Source organism: Lactuca saligna, chromosome 6 (genome assembly GCF_052625555.1).
Source record: "Lactuca saligna cultivar CGN05327 chromosome 6, ASM5262555v1, whole genome shotgun sequence".
NCBI classification, from domain to species: Eukaryota; Viridiplantae; Streptophyta; class Magnoliopsida; order Asterales; family Asteraceae; genus Lactuca; species Lactuca saligna.
This window is the reverse complement of record NC_136422.1, coordinates 9,390,486-9,411,642: the sequence shown is the minus strand read 5'-3', so window position 1 is coordinate 9,411,642 and position 21,157 is coordinate 9,390,486. Positions and strand designations below refer to the sequence as shown.

Here is a 21,157-nt window from a genome sequence, read left to right as displayed (position 1 = left end):
GGACGTCAACTAAATCAAAGATTGGGGTTTCTTGCTCCAAAACCCTTAGAGAACCTGCAACTAAATCAAAGGTTTGACATTCAAAAACAAACTTATATTTCAACGGTTTCATCGTGTTTCATCGTTTGTGCCCTGAATTAAAAAGAAATCTGGAATTTATATGGGTTCTTGAATAAATAAACTTGAACGGAATCAAAATAGAAGTATGAAATAAAACTAAAACTTGATTGAAAACAAAATCAGAGTTGTTCCATGGGTTTTTGATTCTGGTTAGAAGGAGAAACAAAATCGAAATCGACACCATAAACAAAATCAAACCCAAATAAAGATTCAGTGTGTGTGTATCTCTTCCCCATGGTGTTTGTGATCAATGGTGACAAAGGATGATTACCTCGGTGCATGTTTTTGTTGTGGGGTTTTCAGTGGTGCAGCTTCGGTGGTTGAAGAAGGAAGCTTGGGTTCAACATTCTTGATGTATGGATGATGGTGGCTAAAAGGAAGATGATGAATGTCGATGATCTGGAGTGTGTGTGTTTTCTTGAGAGAGAGAGAGAGAGAGAGAGAGAGATAGAGAGAGAGAAAGAAAGAGGGTCCTCCATTATTTTTTAATTGTTAAAATAAATAAATAAATATTTAATTTAAAAAAATGAAAGAAAAAATGAAAAATAAATACCCCAAGGGTATTATAGTCATTTCAATTTTTGGAGGGATTATTTTCACATACAAACTACCTCAAAAGGACCACCAATCCAAAAAAGTCACTGTTTGGACTAAAACCCCAAAAAAATGCATACCACAGGGACCATTTTTGCAATTTTGTCTAACTTCTATTCAAACGCTAACATCAGTTCGATAATTTCCTTTCGGTATTTGATTTCTAGATTAATACGGAGAGCATATATGGAATTCAAAGATGAACATAAATGACAAATGTTGGTATACATAGGATGTAAAAAGTAAAATCCAAATGGATATTCAAGAAATGAAGAAACCACAACATTATATACTATAAAACATAAAATAGCTAGAAAAGTAAAAATCCAAACATAAATTTGTTTTTTGTTTACAAAGTCTAATAGTTAGATTGTTTTCAAACTAAAAGTAAAAAAAATATAAAAATACCTATATATATATATATATATATATATATATATATATATATATATATATATATATATATATATATATATATATATATATACTATCTTATAAAACAAATCCCACTATTTCTAAAAATAGATTGAATAAAATACTAATATTTTTTTTAAAACGTTCAAATCATTAAGCTAATTGTACAACTAATCACTAATAAAATAATATTAAAATTTAAACAAACTCCTATAAATCTTCTCTTCCAAGGTTTTGACTAGATCTTTTTTCATCTAAATAAATACTCAACACCCAATAATTTGGTTATTTTATGAATTTTCTTTATTTTTAATATGACATGTTTCCTAAAACAAACTAATGATTAAAATGAAAATAATCATTCTCCATCGAAAAGAAATTAATTGTCGAAACAAACTATTTGTCGCTCGCCGCTTTGCGCGGGTAAACGGCTAGTATATATATATATATATATATATATATATATATATATATATATATATATATATATATATATATAACAAATACATATAAATATGTGAAAAATACTTTTATACATTTAAAATATATAAAAATTCCTAAAAAAACTATATATAAAACTTTTAAGAAATACATAAACACATAAAATTAATAACATTTTAAAACGTTTGTCATTGTTTCACATATGTAGAAAGATAAATAGAAACAATAGTAAGATATTTAATTTCTCTACTTATTAGGAGCTAAAAAATTACAAATAATCACAACATAAACTAAAGTCTTTCAACCATCCAACCCTATCATTTGGATCCTATTGGAGACCTAAGTAAGTGATTGTGAGACTAAAAAATCGAAAACATTATATCAATGTTTTAAAATCCGGGTTTTTGGTTGACTCGGTATGATGATCGGTTCACGGGTCAACCGGTTGAACCGCCGGGTCAACCCGATTTATGGTATTTCTCTATTTTTATATATTTTTACTTTCATGCATAATACATAAACATATAAAACCAATAATTTAATGTCCACAAAGTTTAAATATTTAAAAACATTGAAAAACATTGAAGAAACCGCGAACGGCTCGTTGTTTTGGTCTTCGCTACTTGTTTTCAACTATCCAAACCCTATTAAAACGGGTCAATCCGGTTTTAACCGGTTCGACATAAGCGGTTGAACCGCGGTTTAGAGGAAACCCGGCCGGTTCGATCCGGTTCGTATTTTTACAAAAAATCGGTCTCAATTGACCCGCCTTCTACCCCGGGTCACGGTCCAACCGGTTGAACCGGCCGGGTCAACCCGGGTTTTAAAACATTGCATTATATTCATTATGAACGCCTATATAGTCCAAATACAAATAAGAACGATGTTATCAAGAGCCTTTATTTTTCTCTTGTGAAAGTGAGTGTTGTCTACCCAATTAAGTTACTCTTTGATCAATGATAAATATAAGGGGTTGGAATGTCCGACCACCTCGCAATACTCTTCCATAAAGGAATAACAATCTCATAACTTGTAAATAATGCAAGGATGTTTTTAAAAGATAATTTTCATATACTATATGATGTTGGGGTTGTCACTTTATTATCAATTTATCATTTTGAGGTTATTCAACTTGATGTTGTTCATATATGTATCAAGTAAGAAGCAGGATGATGAGGTGGAGCTGCGGTCGTATGGTGACGTATAGAATAACATTTCGGTTAGGATTTTCCTACAGGCTTTAGATTACCAGATCCTAGACACAATCTTCCTAGAGATGGAGAGCCCCTGCCATTCAGAGAGGGGGGGGGGGGGGGAGACTAGCCTCATGACTGGGTTACTTCTACAGCACGTCCTTGTACAATGCTTTGAATTTCAATAAAAAAAAGTAATGGAATAAGACCTAGCTTGTTAGGAACCGAAGGCTGTTTGCGTACTTGCTTGTTCAAGCAACGAGTTGCGGTTGCTTCGCAAGCAATACTCGACGGTATAGCGCATGCGTCTCATCGCTGATGTGGTGATGAGCCTATTGTCCATGCTCTCATCTCATGTTGCCTATTTCCTTGTTCCCCTTGCATATTGTGTATTAGGAATTGTACACTACTCTTAAAATATGAAAGAAGGGTATAACATGGTTTTATAGATGAAGGAATGGAGTGATTTGTCACCAAAATGACATAAAAAATGAGAAATGAGTATAACATATATCCTAATAACAATGAAATATAACTTTAACAACAAAAGTAATTAGTAATATTTAGATAATTGGCTGATATACTAGTCGATTAAACTTACTTCAATCTTGTTTAAAAAATATAAAATATTAAAAAGTAAACCTAGTACAAAATAATAAAGGAGGAGTTTTACAACAATGTAGTTTCTTAAGGTTCTGATTGCTAAAGCTATAGTAGTAATTCCTCTAAAGGTGCTTCGTTCAACTCGCCGTTAGTTTTTCCGTGTGGAACGTTTGATTCTGCTTGTCTTATTGAGATAAGGTCAAAATAGAAACGGGAATAAAGCAAATATGCTTCAATATTTGGCATTTTGTAGTCCATAAATCCAATAGTGACCAATTTGTTTTTATTTATTTTTTAAGTGACAAGTGACAACTCAGAAAATATGTTTACCAATTGCCCACCGTATGAAAAAAGTTGAACATGAAAGGGATAAAAATAAATAAACAAATAAGGGCAATATTGTTTTTTGATTAATAGTTATAAAAATATTATTTTATAAATGAATAAACTGATTATGTTTTTTATAGTAATATAAAATGATCATCAATTCTATAAACCTTCAAAATTAATCCTGAAAACCCTTTAAAATGATAAGATTTTGCTTTAAATCTATTGCCAAATTGTTCTTATAAATTATAAATTGTTATTACAATTTTGAAATAAGAATATTTTTAAGTTTTTTTTTTTTTTTAAATAATAATAAAAGCTATATCGTAATTCACAATCTTACCGTATACAAAATTGATGCTATTTTGTATAGTTGTGTTATTTGTTAAAAGATACCAGTTTATTAATTTGCTAATTATCCTTTTTAAATTTACCTTATTAGTTTGATAAAAATTTATCTTTAAAATGAAATATTATAAAAAAAAGTTATATATTGTGTTTGGATTATATTTCAAAATTTTTTTTTCTGAATAGAACTTGTATTAATTTAACTTTTTCAAAAAAAAAAAATTCAGAAAAATTGTCAAATATGAGATCTTTTTCGAAAAATAAATAAACAATTAATTTTTTTTTTAAATAAAAGAAATGCAAAGTCTTTTAAAAATAAAAGGTTAAGATTTAAATAAATAAATAAATAAATACTCTATATAAGATCTTTTATAACATCAATCATAAAACAAAACTACATTATGATAAAAGTTATATGTCAAATTTATATAAAACAAAAATCATTAAACTCATGTGGTTTCTTGGTAAGTTTTGTAATAATATATCTTTTAAAAATTGTGAATATATAATTCTTAAATATTGAAAATACATTTTTTGAACATTAAAGTCAAAAATAAAAATAAAAATAAAAATAAAAATAAATAACTATATTGGGGGGTTGATGGTAATGGCGATATTGTGGTGCTGGCTTGGGTTGGTGGAGGGAATAAATGCGCTGAACTGGTACACACCCTCACTAAAAACAACTTGTACTTGTTAATTCTCATGCCTTTAATTTTAATTAATTTTCATTTCCTTTATTTTTGTAGTAATTTACTTCAATTTAATTAATAAATCCCATTTCCATCTTCATTAATTAATCTAAAGACCAGAAGAAGACCAGAGCATGTGAAAGGCAACCATCTTTTTATAGGAAGCAAACAAGATCACCACCATTTTAGTATATGCTTTAAAGTTTTAAAGATCGTCACCATCGCCGCCACCGCATCACCACCGTGGACCACCACTATCCTTTTCCGCCATTAACAACTCACACCAATCTCCCTCCACATTCCCTCTCCTTCAAGATAAAATCTAGGGTTCTTGAATACCCGATTCAATTTCTGCAAAATTGAACCACAAGCTATTAATTCATCACTTGATTCTTTGTTTTTTGACCCACCCACAACCAGAACCTAATTCTTAACGTTCGTCGGAAATGCCATTTCCCCAAATTTGAATCGACGACAAAAATGGTTACACAGAGTAGCAGTAATCGACATTTGTTCAAGTATTTGAATCAATGAGAGGTTTATTCCAACAATGTTGCTACTTCACCGCCAGTTTTCTTTTGCTAATTGCATTCATGTCGCCGGCGGCTGTCGATCAGGTGGCTGCAGCGGCCTCGGAGAAGGAGATCCTGCTTCAATTCAAAGGTAACATAACAAACGATCCTTACAATAGTTTGATTTCATGGGATTCTAGTACAGATCAATGTAGAGATTATAGCGGTGTGTTTTGTGATTCTTTTGGGAATGTATATAAGATTGTGTTATGGAACACTAGCTTGGTCGGTGTGTTGTCGCCGGCATTATCGGAGTTGAAATCGTTAAGGATTCTCACCCTCTTCGGAAACGGATTCACCGGAATCATACCACCGGAGTTTCAAGAGCTCACCACTTTATGGAAGATCAATGTCAGCTCCAACGCTTTATCTGGTTCAATCCCTGAATTTTTAGGGGACTTGCCTAACATTCGGTTTCTCGATTTGTCCAAGAATGGCTTCCAAGGAGAGATTCCATCGTCTTTGTTTAAACTCTGTGAAAAAACAAAGTTCATTTCACTCTCCCATAACAATCTCTCCGGAACAATTCCGATCATCATCAACAACTGCTTGAATCTCGAAGGATTCGATGTATCATTCAACAGCTTGACTGGCGAATTCCCTTCACGAATTTGTGAAATCCCACCTCTAGCTTACTTGTCTGTAAGAAACAACATGTTGACTGGAAGAATTGAAGATCAAGTCTCAAATTGTCAAACGTTAGAACTTCTAGATCTTGGCAGTAATCTTTTCACCGGGAATGCCCCTTTCAGTGCTCTAGAATTCGCAAATCTGAGTTATTTCAATGTTTCAAATAACGAATTCGAAGGACAGATTCAACCGATTCAAACTTGTAGTGAAAAACTAGAAGTTTTTGATGTTGCTGGAAATGGTTTTCAAGGGGAGATCCCTATGAGCATCGTTTCACAATGCAGTGGGTTGAAGGTTTTAAACATGGCGTACAACAGATTAAACGGTCAAATCCCGGTTGAGATTTCAAATCTCAAAAGAATTTCCGTCATCAAATTGGGGAATAATTCAATAACTGGTGAAATCCCAGAAGAATTCGGCTCCATTGAACTTCTACAAGTTCTCGATCTTCATAACCTCGATCTCAACGGCGGAATCCCGGATTCCTTGAGCAGTTGCAGGTTTCTTCTAGAACTGTAAGTCCACTTACACCTTACGCTTTCTTCTCCACCTCAACAATTTTCAAACCCTAATTTCGTTACATTTACAGAGACGTTTCAGGAAATTCTTTACAGGGACGAATCCCGGAATCATTTTACAACATGTCCAACCTTAGAATCCTCGATCTTCACAAAAACGATCTCAACGGATCCATACCTTCAACCCTAGGAAATCTCTCCAAAATCCAGACATTAGATCTATCCCAAAATTCATTATCCGGGTCAATTCCCTCTACTTTATCAAATCTATCAAACTTGAGCCACTTCAACGTCTCCTACAACAACCTATCTGGTCAAATCCCTGCATTTTCACTCCAAAATTTCAATTCCTCAGTGTTTTCAAACAATCCAGAGCTCTGTGGGCCCCCATTGGATCAATCTTGTACAAGAGATTCAAAAAATTCTGAATCAAAAAGACCAAAACTAAGCGTTTCCACTATTGTTGCCATTGTTGCTGCTTCCTTGATCTTGATCGGAGTTATTATAATAATCATCTTGAACATGAAAGCCCGAAGAAGAAGAGGAAGAGAAGATGAAACAATGATCATAGAAAGCACACCATTAGCTTCATCAGATTCCAATTTAATAATCGGAAAATTAGTTCTTTTCAGCAAAACTTTACCATCAAAATATGAAGATTGGGAAGCAGGAACCAAAGCTTTACTCGATAAAAACTGCTTAATCGGTTCCGGAACAATCGGAACCGTTTATCGAGCCGATTTCGACGGTGGGATTTCAATCGCGGTAAAAAAGATCAAATCTTTAGGAAGAATCAAGAGCCAAGATGAATTTGAACAAGAAATCGGACGGCTAGGATCGCTTCGACACCCAAATCTCGTGTCTTTCCAAGGATACTATTGGTCATCCACCATGCAATTAATCCTATCCGATTTCGCCCCAAACGGGAACCTCTACGACAACCTCCACGGAATCGGAACCAGTCATTCCGGGACCAGCTCCGGAATCGGAAACCCGGAATTGAATTGGCCACGGAGGTTTAACATCGCGTTAGGGGTAGCAAGGGCGTTGTCGTACATTCACCACGACTGTAAACCTCAAATCCTTCACCTCAATCTAAAATCCCACAACATTTTGTTATATCAAAATTACGAACCGAAACTTGCGGATTACGGGTTAGTCAAGTTTTTACCGTTGCTTGATAATTACGGTTTGACTGGGTTTCACAACGTGGTGGGGTATGTGGCGCCGGAATTGGCTCAAAGTATGAGATTGAGTGATAAATGTGATGTTTATAGTTTTGGTGTGATTTTGTTGGAGGTGGTGACAGGGCGGAAACCTGTGGAGGGGGTGGGGGGGAATGAGGTGGTGGTTTTGTGTGAATATGTGAGGGGATTGATTGAAAGGGGGAGAGCTTCGGATTGTTTTGATAGGAGTTTGAATGGGTTTGTGGAGAATGAGTTGATTCAAGTGATGAAATTGGGATTGATGTGTACGTCGGAATCGGCATTGAGGAGACCGAGTATGGCGGAGGTTGTTCAGGTTCTTGAGAGTGTAAGGTCGGAATCGGAGGGATAGGAGTGGAATTAGAATTTTGAAGATGGAATATTTTTAGTTTGTGATTAAGTTTATTGATTGTTTGTTGTAATTTGGGTTCAATAAGATTTTATTCATTAATCAATATCAATTAGATTGGCTTCTGTTGCCATTTCTCTAAACCTATTTCAAAAAAAAACAAAACAAAACAAAAACAAAACCTTCAATCCAATTGGAAATAAAATGTGAAATACTAAAAACTGTGTAGTTTTGAGTTTTGACCGATTCTCAGTGAGTTGTGAATGGGTTAGTGGCGAAAATTTTGCCCGTTTGTGTTTGTTATCTATTTTATGTAAGAATCTAGAATCATTTTTTCATATAACCAGTTATAGCATTGTACGATTAATATATAAAAAACAAAAAGATTTTATAAAAGAGGGCCCTATAAAAAAAAGAAAAATTAAACTTAAACTAATATTAAATTTTACCAAATATTCCTATTAAAAAAATCTTATAACTTGAAAAAATATTTTATGTTTTATTGATATTAAATTTTGTATGTACGCTCTCATCTAACTTCGTTTGCTATAAATACTAATGTTACCCGATTACTCTGTTACCCGATTACTTTTTCAGCTTAATCTTATGCAATTGTTACCATAACGTTATACCATTAAACAAACTTAGCATAAAACTCATTTATATCAACGTGTTCCATCAAACTTTTAAACCTCCACACAACCATCGTCTAGCCAAATATTTTTCTGAAAAACAAGATTTTAGGATTGAAAAAGTAGAAGCTAGCTATGATTAATGAAAAAGAAGAGGCTTAGGTTATCTAAATGGATTCTAATAAATGGTATTGGAGGAGTAATTAGGCAACCCAAATAATTACATTTTAGGAAATAATAAAAAACATCAGGATGCAAAAAAGAAAAGAGTGGGGAAAGGACGAAAATACCCCCATATTGAGCTTGAAATCGAAAAAGCTCCACGATGATGACATGATAAATTAGGACAGATCCACATAAGCATCGATTATCAATACAGCAGAAAAAAAAAAAAAAAAAATTCAATTATAGCAATGCACTTTGAAAACTCTTTATTCAAAATTCAATTTATGTAAAAACACTTTTATTTGTTCAAAACTTCACTCGATCCCTATAAAAGAGGATGGGTAGATAATCGATGCCTTACGGGTGCTCCATTTAAACGATCGATCGTCCTTTAAGCTTCAATGGCGTCTTCTTCACCGCCGGCTTCTCCCTCCGGTAATAGGCAACTTCTTCCGGTTTCCGACGGACAGTCCTCCCTATCCAACGTCGTCTACGGTAAGCATACTTGTATACTGATTATTGGTAATTACTTTCGATACCAACGAACATTCCACGTCGAATTCGAATTAATATGCATTGATGTGAACTAAATTCGTTAGGGAATTACATGAACAGTGTTCTGATTTAATATGCATACATCATTTTGAGAATTTGTATAACGTAAAAGTTCGAGAATGTCCAGCCGTTCTTATTCTCTATACGACGATCATGCGTGCTGAATTATTTGGATACATTTAGGTTCAAATACCGTTATAAGTATGTTTTTAAGAAAATAAAAAAGGATTGTATAATTTGTGAGTGCGATTTCAATTGCGATGTCAATGATATGATTGAATTTGTCGTCTCTAGTTAGATACGTAGAGATATTACAGTGGAGATTCTTAGAGAGTGCTTTGCTGTGCTAGGTTTTTAAGGCATTGGATTATCACAAATATGTGCATTACTCACTTGGAAAAGCAATTCCTGCAATTGGTGTCGGATCTCCTTGTTTGAAACTGGGATTAAGTTGCAGACAATACAATATTTCAGTCTCAAATTCATTTGTTTTTGATTAATATGGTAGCAACGTAGATCCAGATCTGATCAATGATATCTATCTTTTTCTCCACTCTGGATGCAGTGTTTACTTGCACACCATTAGAGTCCTGCATACTACATTTGGTAGAACTTACTGTAGTATTTTGCTGCCGCTTTTTCTCCAGCCTCTTTCTTTTCTTGAATTTATAAGTCAACTGATTGAAATTCAGAATGTGATATGATGTCAATGTTCATGGTGATACTAGCTAAAGGAAAAAGGTGGGCTAGGGTTAATTAATTAGAATACACATGACTTGAATTCAGTTATATATGATGTCAATGCCAAATTGATTCAGTTAAACCAATTATCCTGCTATTAAGAAACTGTAGATTCTATTGACTTTTGACTTTCTTGAATCTTGAAGCTCACTAATTTGAATGTTACTGTTTGAATCTCATCTAATAACCTGGTCATTATTGTGTAACTGCAGAGCTTTCACAGCAAGTACAAGCTGCAATGGAGAATATGCTTAAGATGATTACGTGAGTAAACAAACTTGTAATGGTCTATAATAATATATTCACTCAAAGATTGTGAAAAATCTTTTTGCTTAGAATGTTGTCCTATTTCTTTTCTACTTTTGTACACAGTGAAATCGACCAAAGCTCAAGTGGAATAATGGAAGAAATAGAGAAATGCAAATACTCTGCTTTTGAGAGGAAAAGAAGTTTAGAGGAAGACAAAGAGCGTTTCCAGAAAGCAGCTTTCTCTGTTCTAGACATGCTGAATAACAACAGAGAGAGTAACTAAGCATCTAAAAATTAAGGTAACCATTATTGAATCTTTGTTGTAGTACTATATATTACTTTGAAATATGTGGATTAGATTTTACAGTGTACATCATTCACTGTATTAAGAAGAAATGAAAAGTAGGATGCCATAAATTATAAATAATAATAAACAATAAATGGAAGTGGAATTAGGCTTCTATTTCTTAATACATAGGTTGTATTCAGAAGTAAATAATTATCTGATGTTTTGATACTTTTGCAGACTTCTTCATTTTGCCAAGGGGGTGTGATCACATCTGAATATGATTTTAACAAACGGTATGTACAACTTGTGAATCTCTTGTTTCACTGAAAACTATGAACAATTAAACATCAACTCAACCAGGTTTTTGGTTTTGCTTTAATAAATATACCATTACATGTAATAAATAACCCATATATACCGAAAATTGCATTAGATGTAATGTAGTAGTGATATGAGAGAAAATAGTTCAAGTAAAAATAGTACTTACACATTAGTTTGAGGGATCTTGTCCCTAAGTAGCTGAATCACATACGTATCCTTCTCTACCCTGTTTAGAAAACAACTTCCCTTCCTCGTTACAGTGGATTTTGTTATTCTGATCACACTATCAGCTAGGATGCTTGCAAAAGATCTTTAGGGCCCACAAGGAGCCCAATCCATATTGCACTTGAAACTCCCATAGTCACGTACCATGGTTTGTGACTTGTGACCATTTTTGTAATTTTGTCCAAAAAATAGTGCATCGAGATTTTAGGCTATTTGGAAAATATTTAGAATGCAAATTAGACAATTTTGGTTTGATGAAAATAGTCCACTGGGAACATCATATGAGCAACGTTCCCAAAAAAACACACCAAGTAGAATGCTAGAATAGTTCATGATTTCTGGAAAATAATTATAAAAAAAATAAAAAAAATAAAAAAAAACTTATACCACCTGAGTAATGCTTACAAGGAGCCCAATTTGCATTGTAGTTAAAACTTTCACACCGGGGTTGCTAAAACTCGAATAAACAACACTACACTGCTACTAATGCATGTAATGATTTATCATATTTTGAATGATATTATAGAGTTTATTGTTCTATTGAGTGCAACGAACACCACAAGACACACACACACACACACACACACAAAAAAAAAAAAAAAAAAAAAAAAAAAAAAAAAAAACCCGTATATTCACCATAGGAAATCGTAACATATATATATAAGTCTAAGAATTAATGATACTTTCAGATTACTTAGAATGTTAATGTAAGAAACAAGTTTATCAAAAAATTTAAATGAAACGATTGTTCAAGTAAAAAACCTAAAAAATTAATTTTGATATATTACTGGGAAAAGGTTGAAAGCTATATTGGACATGCACAAATCAACGTGGAAATTATTAGTTTTTTGTTTTAAAACAATTTTATTTTACATATCATTTTAATCGAATTAGACTATGGTGTTATTTGCAAGAAAAAAATTATTTATTTATTTTTTAAGTTGTAAGTTGTCAAAGAAACTGAAATTTAAATAAAGTGAAAAATTTTAAATTTAAAAGACTTTTCCGATGATTTTAGTTTTTCACTATTGAAATTTAATCCATACATCCACCATAAAATAAATTTTTTTAAATATTCATTCCATATTTTTTAAATCATCACACATGGTTATTTCTTAGCAACGCATCAAGTTGATCTTATCGAGTAAAAAACTCATCGTTCAAACTTCAAACCCTCTTTCCTTATAAAATTATTAAGCGCAAGACATGTAATAATAATGTTTGTTTATGTAACCAACATAAATGGGGCCATTATCTTCCACATAACGAATCATGTTTTCAAGACACCAAAAAAACACCTTCAATGACATTCCAAAGTTTTTTATGTGTGGTAAAAAAAATATTGTTCAATGCATGTCCACAACGAAAATCTTCAAAACAATCCCTCACATTGCAACAACATCATTACAAAGTTAATATTTATATGTAAAGTTAATCAAATAATTAATGTTTAAAACAACCTCGAAATATAAATTTAAAAAAAAAATACTTGGTGGTGGAAACAAGAATGATCCATCTGGATTAACTGATGTTTCTAATAATATTCTAAAATCATGTGTAACGTTTTCCCAACTGGCTACAATAAAGGTAAAAATCATATTGAAGTCACAAATTACCAATACATTTTGATAACAATCACATTTTCTCCTTCATTTAGGTAAATTTTGTTTGTTAGCGGGGACAATAATATGCATCAAAGTTCTATTAAGTGCATCAATCGCTCCGTTAAAAACCTATTGTAGCCTCTTATTATATCCGGAATGTTTGGATTCAGATTAAAAAAAGTTGGTACTATCATATCTTTTGTGAATATCATCATTCTATCCAAAACTTCAGAACAAAATTGTCCATTATTGTTTCACATTCAACGTTATGAGTATCAAGCATAGACTTCAATACTCAAAACAAAAAAATCATAATTTTTTATGAAGTCTTGGATAGAATGATGATTTTGCAAAAGATATGATTGTCTTTTAATCTGAATTCAAACATTTTGAGACGTAATAAAAGGCTACAATGAGTTTTTAATTGAAAGGTTGGTGCACTTGATGTGACGTTGATACATGTTATAACCTAGAGAAAGGAAAAAAAATATGATTGTTATCAAAATGTATTAGCAATTTACGACGTCAACAAGATTTTTATGTTTGGTGCAGAAGACTAAGAATAAGTAACACATGATAAATATTTTCTTTGTGAGCCGGGGCATTAACTTTTTTTTAGATAGACTATTTTGGATAACTATTTTTTTTCTTGTGATTTTACTTTATTTAATTTTTAAAAAATTTGTAATGTCGTTTCTTATAAGTTGTTGGTCCGTAAATATTTATGTATTCTAATAAAAAATAATAATGCTAAATATCTTATAAATTTTAAAATAACTTTAATAAATTAATAGTTATTATAAATAATCAATGTAGTCTTAATAAAATATAATTAAATTATAAAGTATTAACTTTTAGTATTAAATACATGTATAAATCTGATCCATAACCTTTCTTGTATAAAAGTACTTGTTATGTACTATAAGTTGTACTAAGATACTCATATACTTGTTATACTTTCGTTATTTTTGTGATTTAACTACTATATTTTATCTTGGATAATTAAAGCCACTTGATTTTAAAAGAAAATTCAATTGCACCCACTTTGGTTTGGTTTACGGGTTTAGCAGGTGTTAAAAATTACATGGTTTGTCATTAACCTACATGACATTATATCTACTTGCTAAAATATGATCTAACTTTCCGAAATGACTTCTCATTTACCTACATGGTATGTAGACATGCACACAAAAACTGGTTTGGGCTATAGGATCCGATCCGATCCGAAAACCGGATTTGGTCAAAACCGGTTTTGACCGAACCGGATCGGATTGAACCGGCCACCGGATTGAAACCGGATCGGGACTTCGGATGGCAATCGGATTAGACCCCCGGATCGAGAACCGGATTATGACCGAACCGGATCCAAAACCGGTTTGAAACCGGATTTTTTTGTTACCGTTAAAAAACGGGAAATTTCGATTTTTTTTTTTTTTTTTAACTAGCCGTTAGAACTTTAAAAAAACGGCTACTTTGACTTTTTTTGACTTTTTGGCACTTCTAAACACCTATATATACCTTTCATTTGCTACATTTCAATTTTACACAAAAAATTTACTACTTATTCTCATAATACTCAAAAAAATGAGCTCGAGAAATTCAACCGCGGGTCAAGATTCGGATGCAACGGTGGTTAAAATCATACCAACTACTCGGAGTAAAGAAGTGTGAGAACATTACGATTTGTGTTTGTTGTCGAACGGGAAGGAAAAAGCGAGATGCAAGAAGTGCGGAATGTTTTTGGGAAAAGATGGCAATAGCACGTTAAGGAGTCATACAACAAAAACTTGTCCGGCTGTAAAAGGTCAAAGCGATCCAAGTCAACCAAATATTACTCCCGACGGGTCGATCATCATTTACAACAATGATGACCTTCGTGAAAGCTTTTGCAAGTTCGTGATTTGCACAAAGATAACTCAAACTACATCCGTAACCAAATAAACATTTTTAATGATACTTTTACTAATTTGTTTGACATTTACGCTACAAAATATGACAATATGTCAAACACTTTTGCAAGTGTAACCGACTCTACTAGCGGTGCATCGGGTAGTGGTGGGGGTCGAACGGATTTTCATATCGACCTCTATAACTACCTTTTGGAGGAGCAAAACAAAAGAGCACGCATATTAACGCCTAGTAGCGAACTTGGAATTTATATGGGTTCAAACTTTTTAAAATTCATGAGTGCACCACAATTTAAAATTTTCGATCTTTTGGCTTGGTGGAGAGAAAAGGAAGCACAATTTCCTATTCTCTCCGTCATGGCCCGTGATTTACTAACCGTCCAAGCTTCCACGGTAGCTTCGGAATCCGCTTTTTCTTTTAGTGGAAGAGTTTTATCAAAGTTGAGGACGAATCTTACCCCGGTTGCGGTAGAGGTTTGCGTTTGCTTGAAGGATTACTTGGATTTTGTGGAACGTATACAACACTTGGCATCACTAGAAGGCCCACTATCACAAAATGTTGAACCGGAGATCATGGATGAAGAATATGCACAAGGCTTATCAACACCTCCGGAAGACGAAGACGATGACGATGAAGTCGAAGATGAAGATGGGGATGAAGAATATGGCATTGATGAGACCTCTAGTTACTTGCGTGGCGGTTGAAGAATAATTAAATGAAGGCGACACGAAGTGGAAGACCACAAAAACTATTTCCATTTGGCTAAATGTTATAACGCCACTTTATTATTATTATTATTATTTAACTAGTTTAAAAACTCTTTCTAATTCGACGTTTGATGTATGTTTTAACTATTTTAATGTACCCATGTTGCATTTTGTGTTATATTTGAAGTCCAAAAAATGTGTATTTTAAAAAAAAAAAAATAGAGAAAATCGGATCGGATTTCGGATCGGATCGGATTACACCGAATCGGATGCGGGGCTCGGAAAACCGGTCAAATCCAGTCAAAACCGGTTCGGATTAAATGCTGAATCGGATTGGGCGTGTCATAATCAAACCAGATCGGATCGGGTCTTTGTGCATGTATAATGGTATGTGTAGAACCTTCTTAAGCCAAATCCAACCATCCACCATATTACAACATTTTTTGTATTTTAAAGGGCAAAAATACTCTAACCAACCTTCAAATTTAACATCATTTTTATGTCAGCTTCATTTTAACACCAAATATAAATATCAAATGTAAATGCCTCTAAAGGGGTGTTTAGGGTTGCTTTTTAGGCTAAAAAGTTCTTTTATACAAAAGATCTTTTTGATTTTTGGCTTTATATAAAAAATGGTTTTAAAATGTATTTGGTTTATTTTTGAAAAGTTAAAGGCTAAAATCCTAAAAATCACAAAAAGTCACTAATATATGACTTTTGAACAACCCATTTTTGTTCTTGCCAAAAATCACAAAAAATTGATCTAAAAATGACTTCTTAAATTACCAAACATCTTTTTTACTTTTAGCTTTTCCAAAAATGACTTTTTGCCAAAACCCACAATTTTAAAGGCTGATTGAAATTTAACCACTATTTTGGTGCTAAAAAATCACCATTTTAGTGTTTATGATTGAAGAATCTCGTAGAAAACGACGTTTTATAGAGTATAGATGATGCAATGTATATAAATAAAAAGGCATGTTAATTTTAACACCTATTAAACTATAAATAATGGGTCATAGACTCATAAATTTCTTTAAAAATGTAGGGCTTTCATTCACCAAAATAAAACATAATGATTAAACCGTTAAAACAGACAAAACATATTGGCTTTTATGAATAATTATATTTTATAAAAATATGAATGACTGCTTTTATTACATAAATAAATGAACATTATAAACATCCAAACCCATGAACAAAAACATTTCAAAATGAATATGAACCTTCAAAAAAAATCCCCAAAAATAACCAATCTATAATACAATTTGAGGGTGGGAGATGCCTTCACAAGTTTCTTTACCAATGGCTTCCTTTCTTTCCTTCATGTGATCAATTCGACCTCACAACACTCTCTTGATTCTTTCCATAACCAATGGAATCTCTTTTTCTTCCAAATTTGTAAAACAAAACCTAAACCACCCTGGTTCTACACAATGACAAGATGATCCAGGGGTAGAATTGACTTTTCCCACATTCAACAACTTTTCCCACAATTCAAGCTCACCTTTTTCACTATAAGGCCTTATAAAACCACTCAAATCCGCCCAACAATAAAACCCTCCACCACTTTTCATACACTCAATTCCCAAACTCTTCAAACCACCCACAAAAAGATCACTCATTTTCTCAACTCTCTCTCTATTAATCTTTATAAACCCTTCAACAAATCTTGAATCATTAAGCATTGAAACAAGCATTCTTTGGTTCAAAGATGACACAGATGAAAATCTTGTCAATTTCTTCGATGCCTCCAACACGTTTTTATCGAACGAATAAACAACCCCGACTCGTAAACCAGGGGCAGAAAGGTCTTTTGACAACCCGTAAACAATATGAACTCTGTTTCTATCATACTCTTCAGAATTGACAATTTCAGCCATGCTGACAAATTCTTGATTCTTGTCACCATTTGAGCCTGAAAGTGCCTCGTTGGAGATGATGTGGATGTTTTTTTCAGTTGCAAAGTTTAAAAGATTGTAAAGGGTATCTCGGGTATGAAAAATGCCAGCTGGATTTGAAGGATTTGAAATTATGACACCTTGGATTTTGATGCCACGTTTTTTTGCTTGGTTGTATGCTCGATGAAGGGCAGTTGTATGTAAACTAAAATTGTCTGAACTACGACATGGCACAGGTATAATTTCAACCCCAGTTCTCCATTTTATGTCCCTATCAAGCCTGCAATTTTTTTTATTATAAATTCATTACACATTTTGTATAAATATATTATTATAAAGCATACTTCTTGAAACTTAGATGAGTTCATATGACATTATGAAGTTCAAAAGCTGTATGTTTGACCTCAAAAGTCAACATGTGTGACATTCTTGAAACAATGTACAGAAATCAAGATTTATGGAAGAGGGACTTACTCGGGGAAATATGGAGAGGGGACAAGAAATGCATTTCCAGGGTCAGCAAGGCAAAAAGCAAGCATCTCAAGAGCAGGTGTTGTTCCAGCTGTTAAAACTATCTGTGATGGGTTGAATGACACGTGTCCTTCCATAACTTGAGACATAAAGCTTGCAACTGTCTGTTACAAAAAAAGATGAGCAGATGAAGCATTTAATTCCATGATTGTAGATTACATAAATTGGCATGTGAAAAAGATAACACCTTGCTTCAAGATGGGATTAATATAAAATTAAGTGGCACAATGACCAAAATCAAATCTAATTACAGTAAGAAATAGAAAGAATTTAGATGGAAATTACCAGTTTGAGTTCTGATGATCCATGGAAAGGATGATAAGTACTGATTCTGTCCATTTGTAACTCTTGGCCAATCATCGAACACTTGGTATGCGTCACTAGCCAGTCTTGAATCAAATCCAGGGATAACTATAAACTCGTAAACCCAAGGTGAACTTGATTATTAAAGCAGCATATACATCAATATGAACCAATCATTGTCTACTTAATCACAATATTTTCAGATTAATTATCATTACGAATGCACAATTGAGCTCATATTAGCAATAATTGTATAAGATTACGAGAAGCTTACCTTGTTTTCATCCAATCCGAGTTGAATAATCCCCTCTGGATTACTCGACTCATCATACAGATTATCAAAAGCCCTCTTTAATCCAACATAGTACGGAGAATCAGGATGTTTGATGACAGAATTGGCCCTCGTAGAAACCTGAACTTGACCGTTTGTACCACGTGGGGACCAAATCGACCTTACTGAATGAACCCTTTGCAGGCCACCAGGAGGAGGAGGAGGAGGAGGAGTCTCGGGCAGTTGCGGCGGTGGTGAGGGGTTGGGGACGTCGTCGGAAGGATTTTTGGCCTTTAGATAGAGTTGTAAGAAGTAGAAGAGAGCGCAGGGGATGATTGAGCCTAGCACCAAGCCACCTCCGCCTTGAACTACACCTTGTAAGGGTACTATGACCCTCATGTCCGTCGTAACTCCGGTGGCGCCAGTTGTGGTTTCGTGTAGATTATCGACGGAATTTCGGGATTTTTGTTTCATCGTCCGAGCATGGTTGTGGACGGAGTGTACAAAGAGATTACCGGAGAATGGCAAGGAGTTGGCCAGCCAGTTGGGTGGCGTTCTCTCTCTCTCTCTCTCTCTCTCTCTCTCTCTCTCTCTCTCTCTATTGTTTATACATGTGTGTGTGTGTGTGAATTTCGATGAATTTGGCGACTAGGGGGGAAATGAAAAATCAAATAAAAAACTTGTTTTATTTAATATGACTAAAATATTTTATTTTAAAATATAGTGATAATCTCACAAACCATTATATTTTGGGATGTTTACTCACAAGTCATTATCTAATAATCGTTTTTCGCAAAAAGCATTTATGTTATCAAATTATTGATTTAGTTTGTTTTAACAAAAAATAACATTATATTATATAGGTACGAAAAATGGGTTTCTCACCTTTATTTTGCTTTAGTCAAATATAGCTTATAGATTGGTTTTTTAAAATATTTCTTATAATTTGATTAATCAATATAGATTATTTTCCTAAACTTTATTTTATTATTGGTTACATACAAATTAGAGGCATGCTATCCGTGCTATGTTTGTTTTAGTGTATAATGTGTTAAAAAAGGGTATATAAACCATTAACAGATTAAGAACTGTGATAATGATATTGTTTTTTTTTTAGCTTTTTCAACGTTAATACCTTTATAAAATAATAAATAATAATAAACCTTATACCTTTCATTATAAAACCAATAAACCAGAAAGATAGATTATTTTGTGAAAGAATTTTTGGATCTATCAAAATTGAAATTTGTGTTTGTGGAAATTATTGAGTAATGGGCAATGAAAATGAAACAAATTCAATTGTAACAAATTGTGAATGGCTATTTTATATTTTTTATATCACACACATATCAATTGCCGCATACAAAATACAATGATGGAGTCGCGGTATATTATATTATTATAATATAGTTCTAGACTTTTTTTTTTTTAATATTTGCAAAGTATTTAGTGTAAAATCCAAGTAATTTTATCGCGAGAAAGTTAAAATAATAGTCGCAGTAGTTAACAAATATAAGATTATTACGTTTTCATGACTTATTTAAATTGCATATAACCCTCTAATAAATACTTTATATTTTCACAACGATTGAGTTACAATCAAGTTAGATAATATAGATAAATAATCAATAATAGTTACAGCGACTGCCACTATCTTGTCAATTTGTTATTCTTTTCATCTTTTGGTATTACATTGATATTTTATAGATTTTAGTGATATTAAATTTTGGATGAAAATAATATAACTGATAGTCGGATATTAACTGAATTCAATAAATTAGCAAATTGTAATCTTAGATATATATATATATATACTAACTGAAGTCAATAGGTAAATGATTGATTGGTTAGGATTTTGGGTTGGCTCATCTTCACCAAGCACTACCAATCACAAATTATTCTAAGTTCCACAGAATCCAAGCAACCTACATACAACCTTCCAAATATGCATGGGTCCTCTCTAATGTTTTGGAATCTTTCTTGATTTTACGTATATTTGATTAAATTATTAAGAATGAAAGTAAATCAATCGAAATCAACGATAGTAACAATAACAATAATAATAACAATAACAATAATAACAACAATAAATCTAAAAATCTAATTGCAATACTTATTGTTGGTATTTGTTGAGATAATTGATACTTGAAGAAACAATGAGAAGTGGCATACAAAACATAATCAATTATATGTAATTTTTTTTCAAGAACGAATCTAATTTACTCATAAATCCACCTTATGCTCCATAAAGGACTTAAACCTTCGACCTTAAATCTTTAAAATAAAAAACAGCACCTAATATCATTAGGCTAAAAACATTTTGATACTTATACCTAACATTTTATAATTCAATCGCTAAATTGTTAGAATTTATTTTACTAAGATGGATCTTTACAATATTATAAGAATTATTGAGATTCATGATTCTTGAAAGTTGTCAAATAGTGACAAATGGATGTTTTACCCTTTCAATGTCAACCACATGCAATCAAAAGGACATCCCCACATCATCAAACTCTAATGTTTTTTGGAGCTCACACTTGTTATCCTATCTTAACATACAATCATTAAACTGCATCATTATCCTATATTTACATACAATCACTAAATTACATCATTATATATAAATATTTGGAAAAATAACCAAAATAACACCAATTTTAAGACATTTTCCAAAGCGATCATATTGTCCAAAAATATAGCAGTTCAGATAGGATTTCAGACTAGTTATGTGTCTCATCAAATTGTA

At 32.6% G+C, this 21,157-nt stretch overlaps 3 protein-coding genes across 3 annotated transcripts; 2 read left to right on the top strand and 1 right to left on the bottom strand.

The window, feature by feature from the left end:
- Positions 1 to 4,842: 4,842 nt before the first annotated feature.
- Positions 4,843 to 8,149, top strand: LOC145000429 (putative LRR receptor-like serine/threonine-protein kinase At1g12460). The gene is made up of 2 exons (XM_078959657.1): positions 4,843 to 6,449; positions 6,524 to 8,149. Exons 1-2 carry the CDS (start codon positions 5,263 to 5,265, stop codon positions 8,007 to 8,009), a joined length of 2,673 nt encoding a protein of 890 aa, XP_078815783.1. The 5' UTR covers positions 4,843 to 5,262; the 3' UTR covers positions 8,010 to 8,149.
- Positions 8,150 to 9,105: 956 nt separating this feature from the next.
- Positions 9,106 to 11,757, top strand: LOC145000430 (polyamine-modulated factor 1-binding protein). The gene is made up of 4 exons (XM_078959658.1): positions 9,106 to 9,298; positions 10,312 to 10,363; positions 10,472 to 10,647; positions 10,875 to 11,757. The coding sequence occupies exons 1-3, from the start codon at positions 9,205 to 9,207 to the stop codon at positions 10,629 to 10,631; spliced, it is 306 nt and encodes a 101-aa protein (XP_078815784.1). The 5' UTR covers positions 9,106 to 9,204; the 3' UTR covers positions 10,632 to 10,647; positions 10,875 to 11,757.
- Positions 11,758 to 16,508: 4,751 nt separating this feature from the next.
- On the bottom strand, positions 16,509 to 19,052 carry LOC145000952 (putative aminotransferase ACS12). Its single transcript, XM_078960254.1, has 4 exons — positions 18,412 to 19,052; positions 18,120 to 18,245; positions 17,778 to 17,938; positions 16,509 to 17,583 (listed from the first exon to the last, which is right to left on the bottom strand). Exons 1-4 carry the CDS (start codon positions 18,880 to 18,882, stop codon positions 16,746 to 16,748), a joined length of 1,596 nt encoding a protein of 531 aa, XP_078816380.1. The 5' UTR covers positions 18,883 to 19,052; the 3' UTR covers positions 16,509 to 16,745.
- Between the last annotated feature and the right edge of the window lie 2,105 nt (positions 19,053 to 21,157).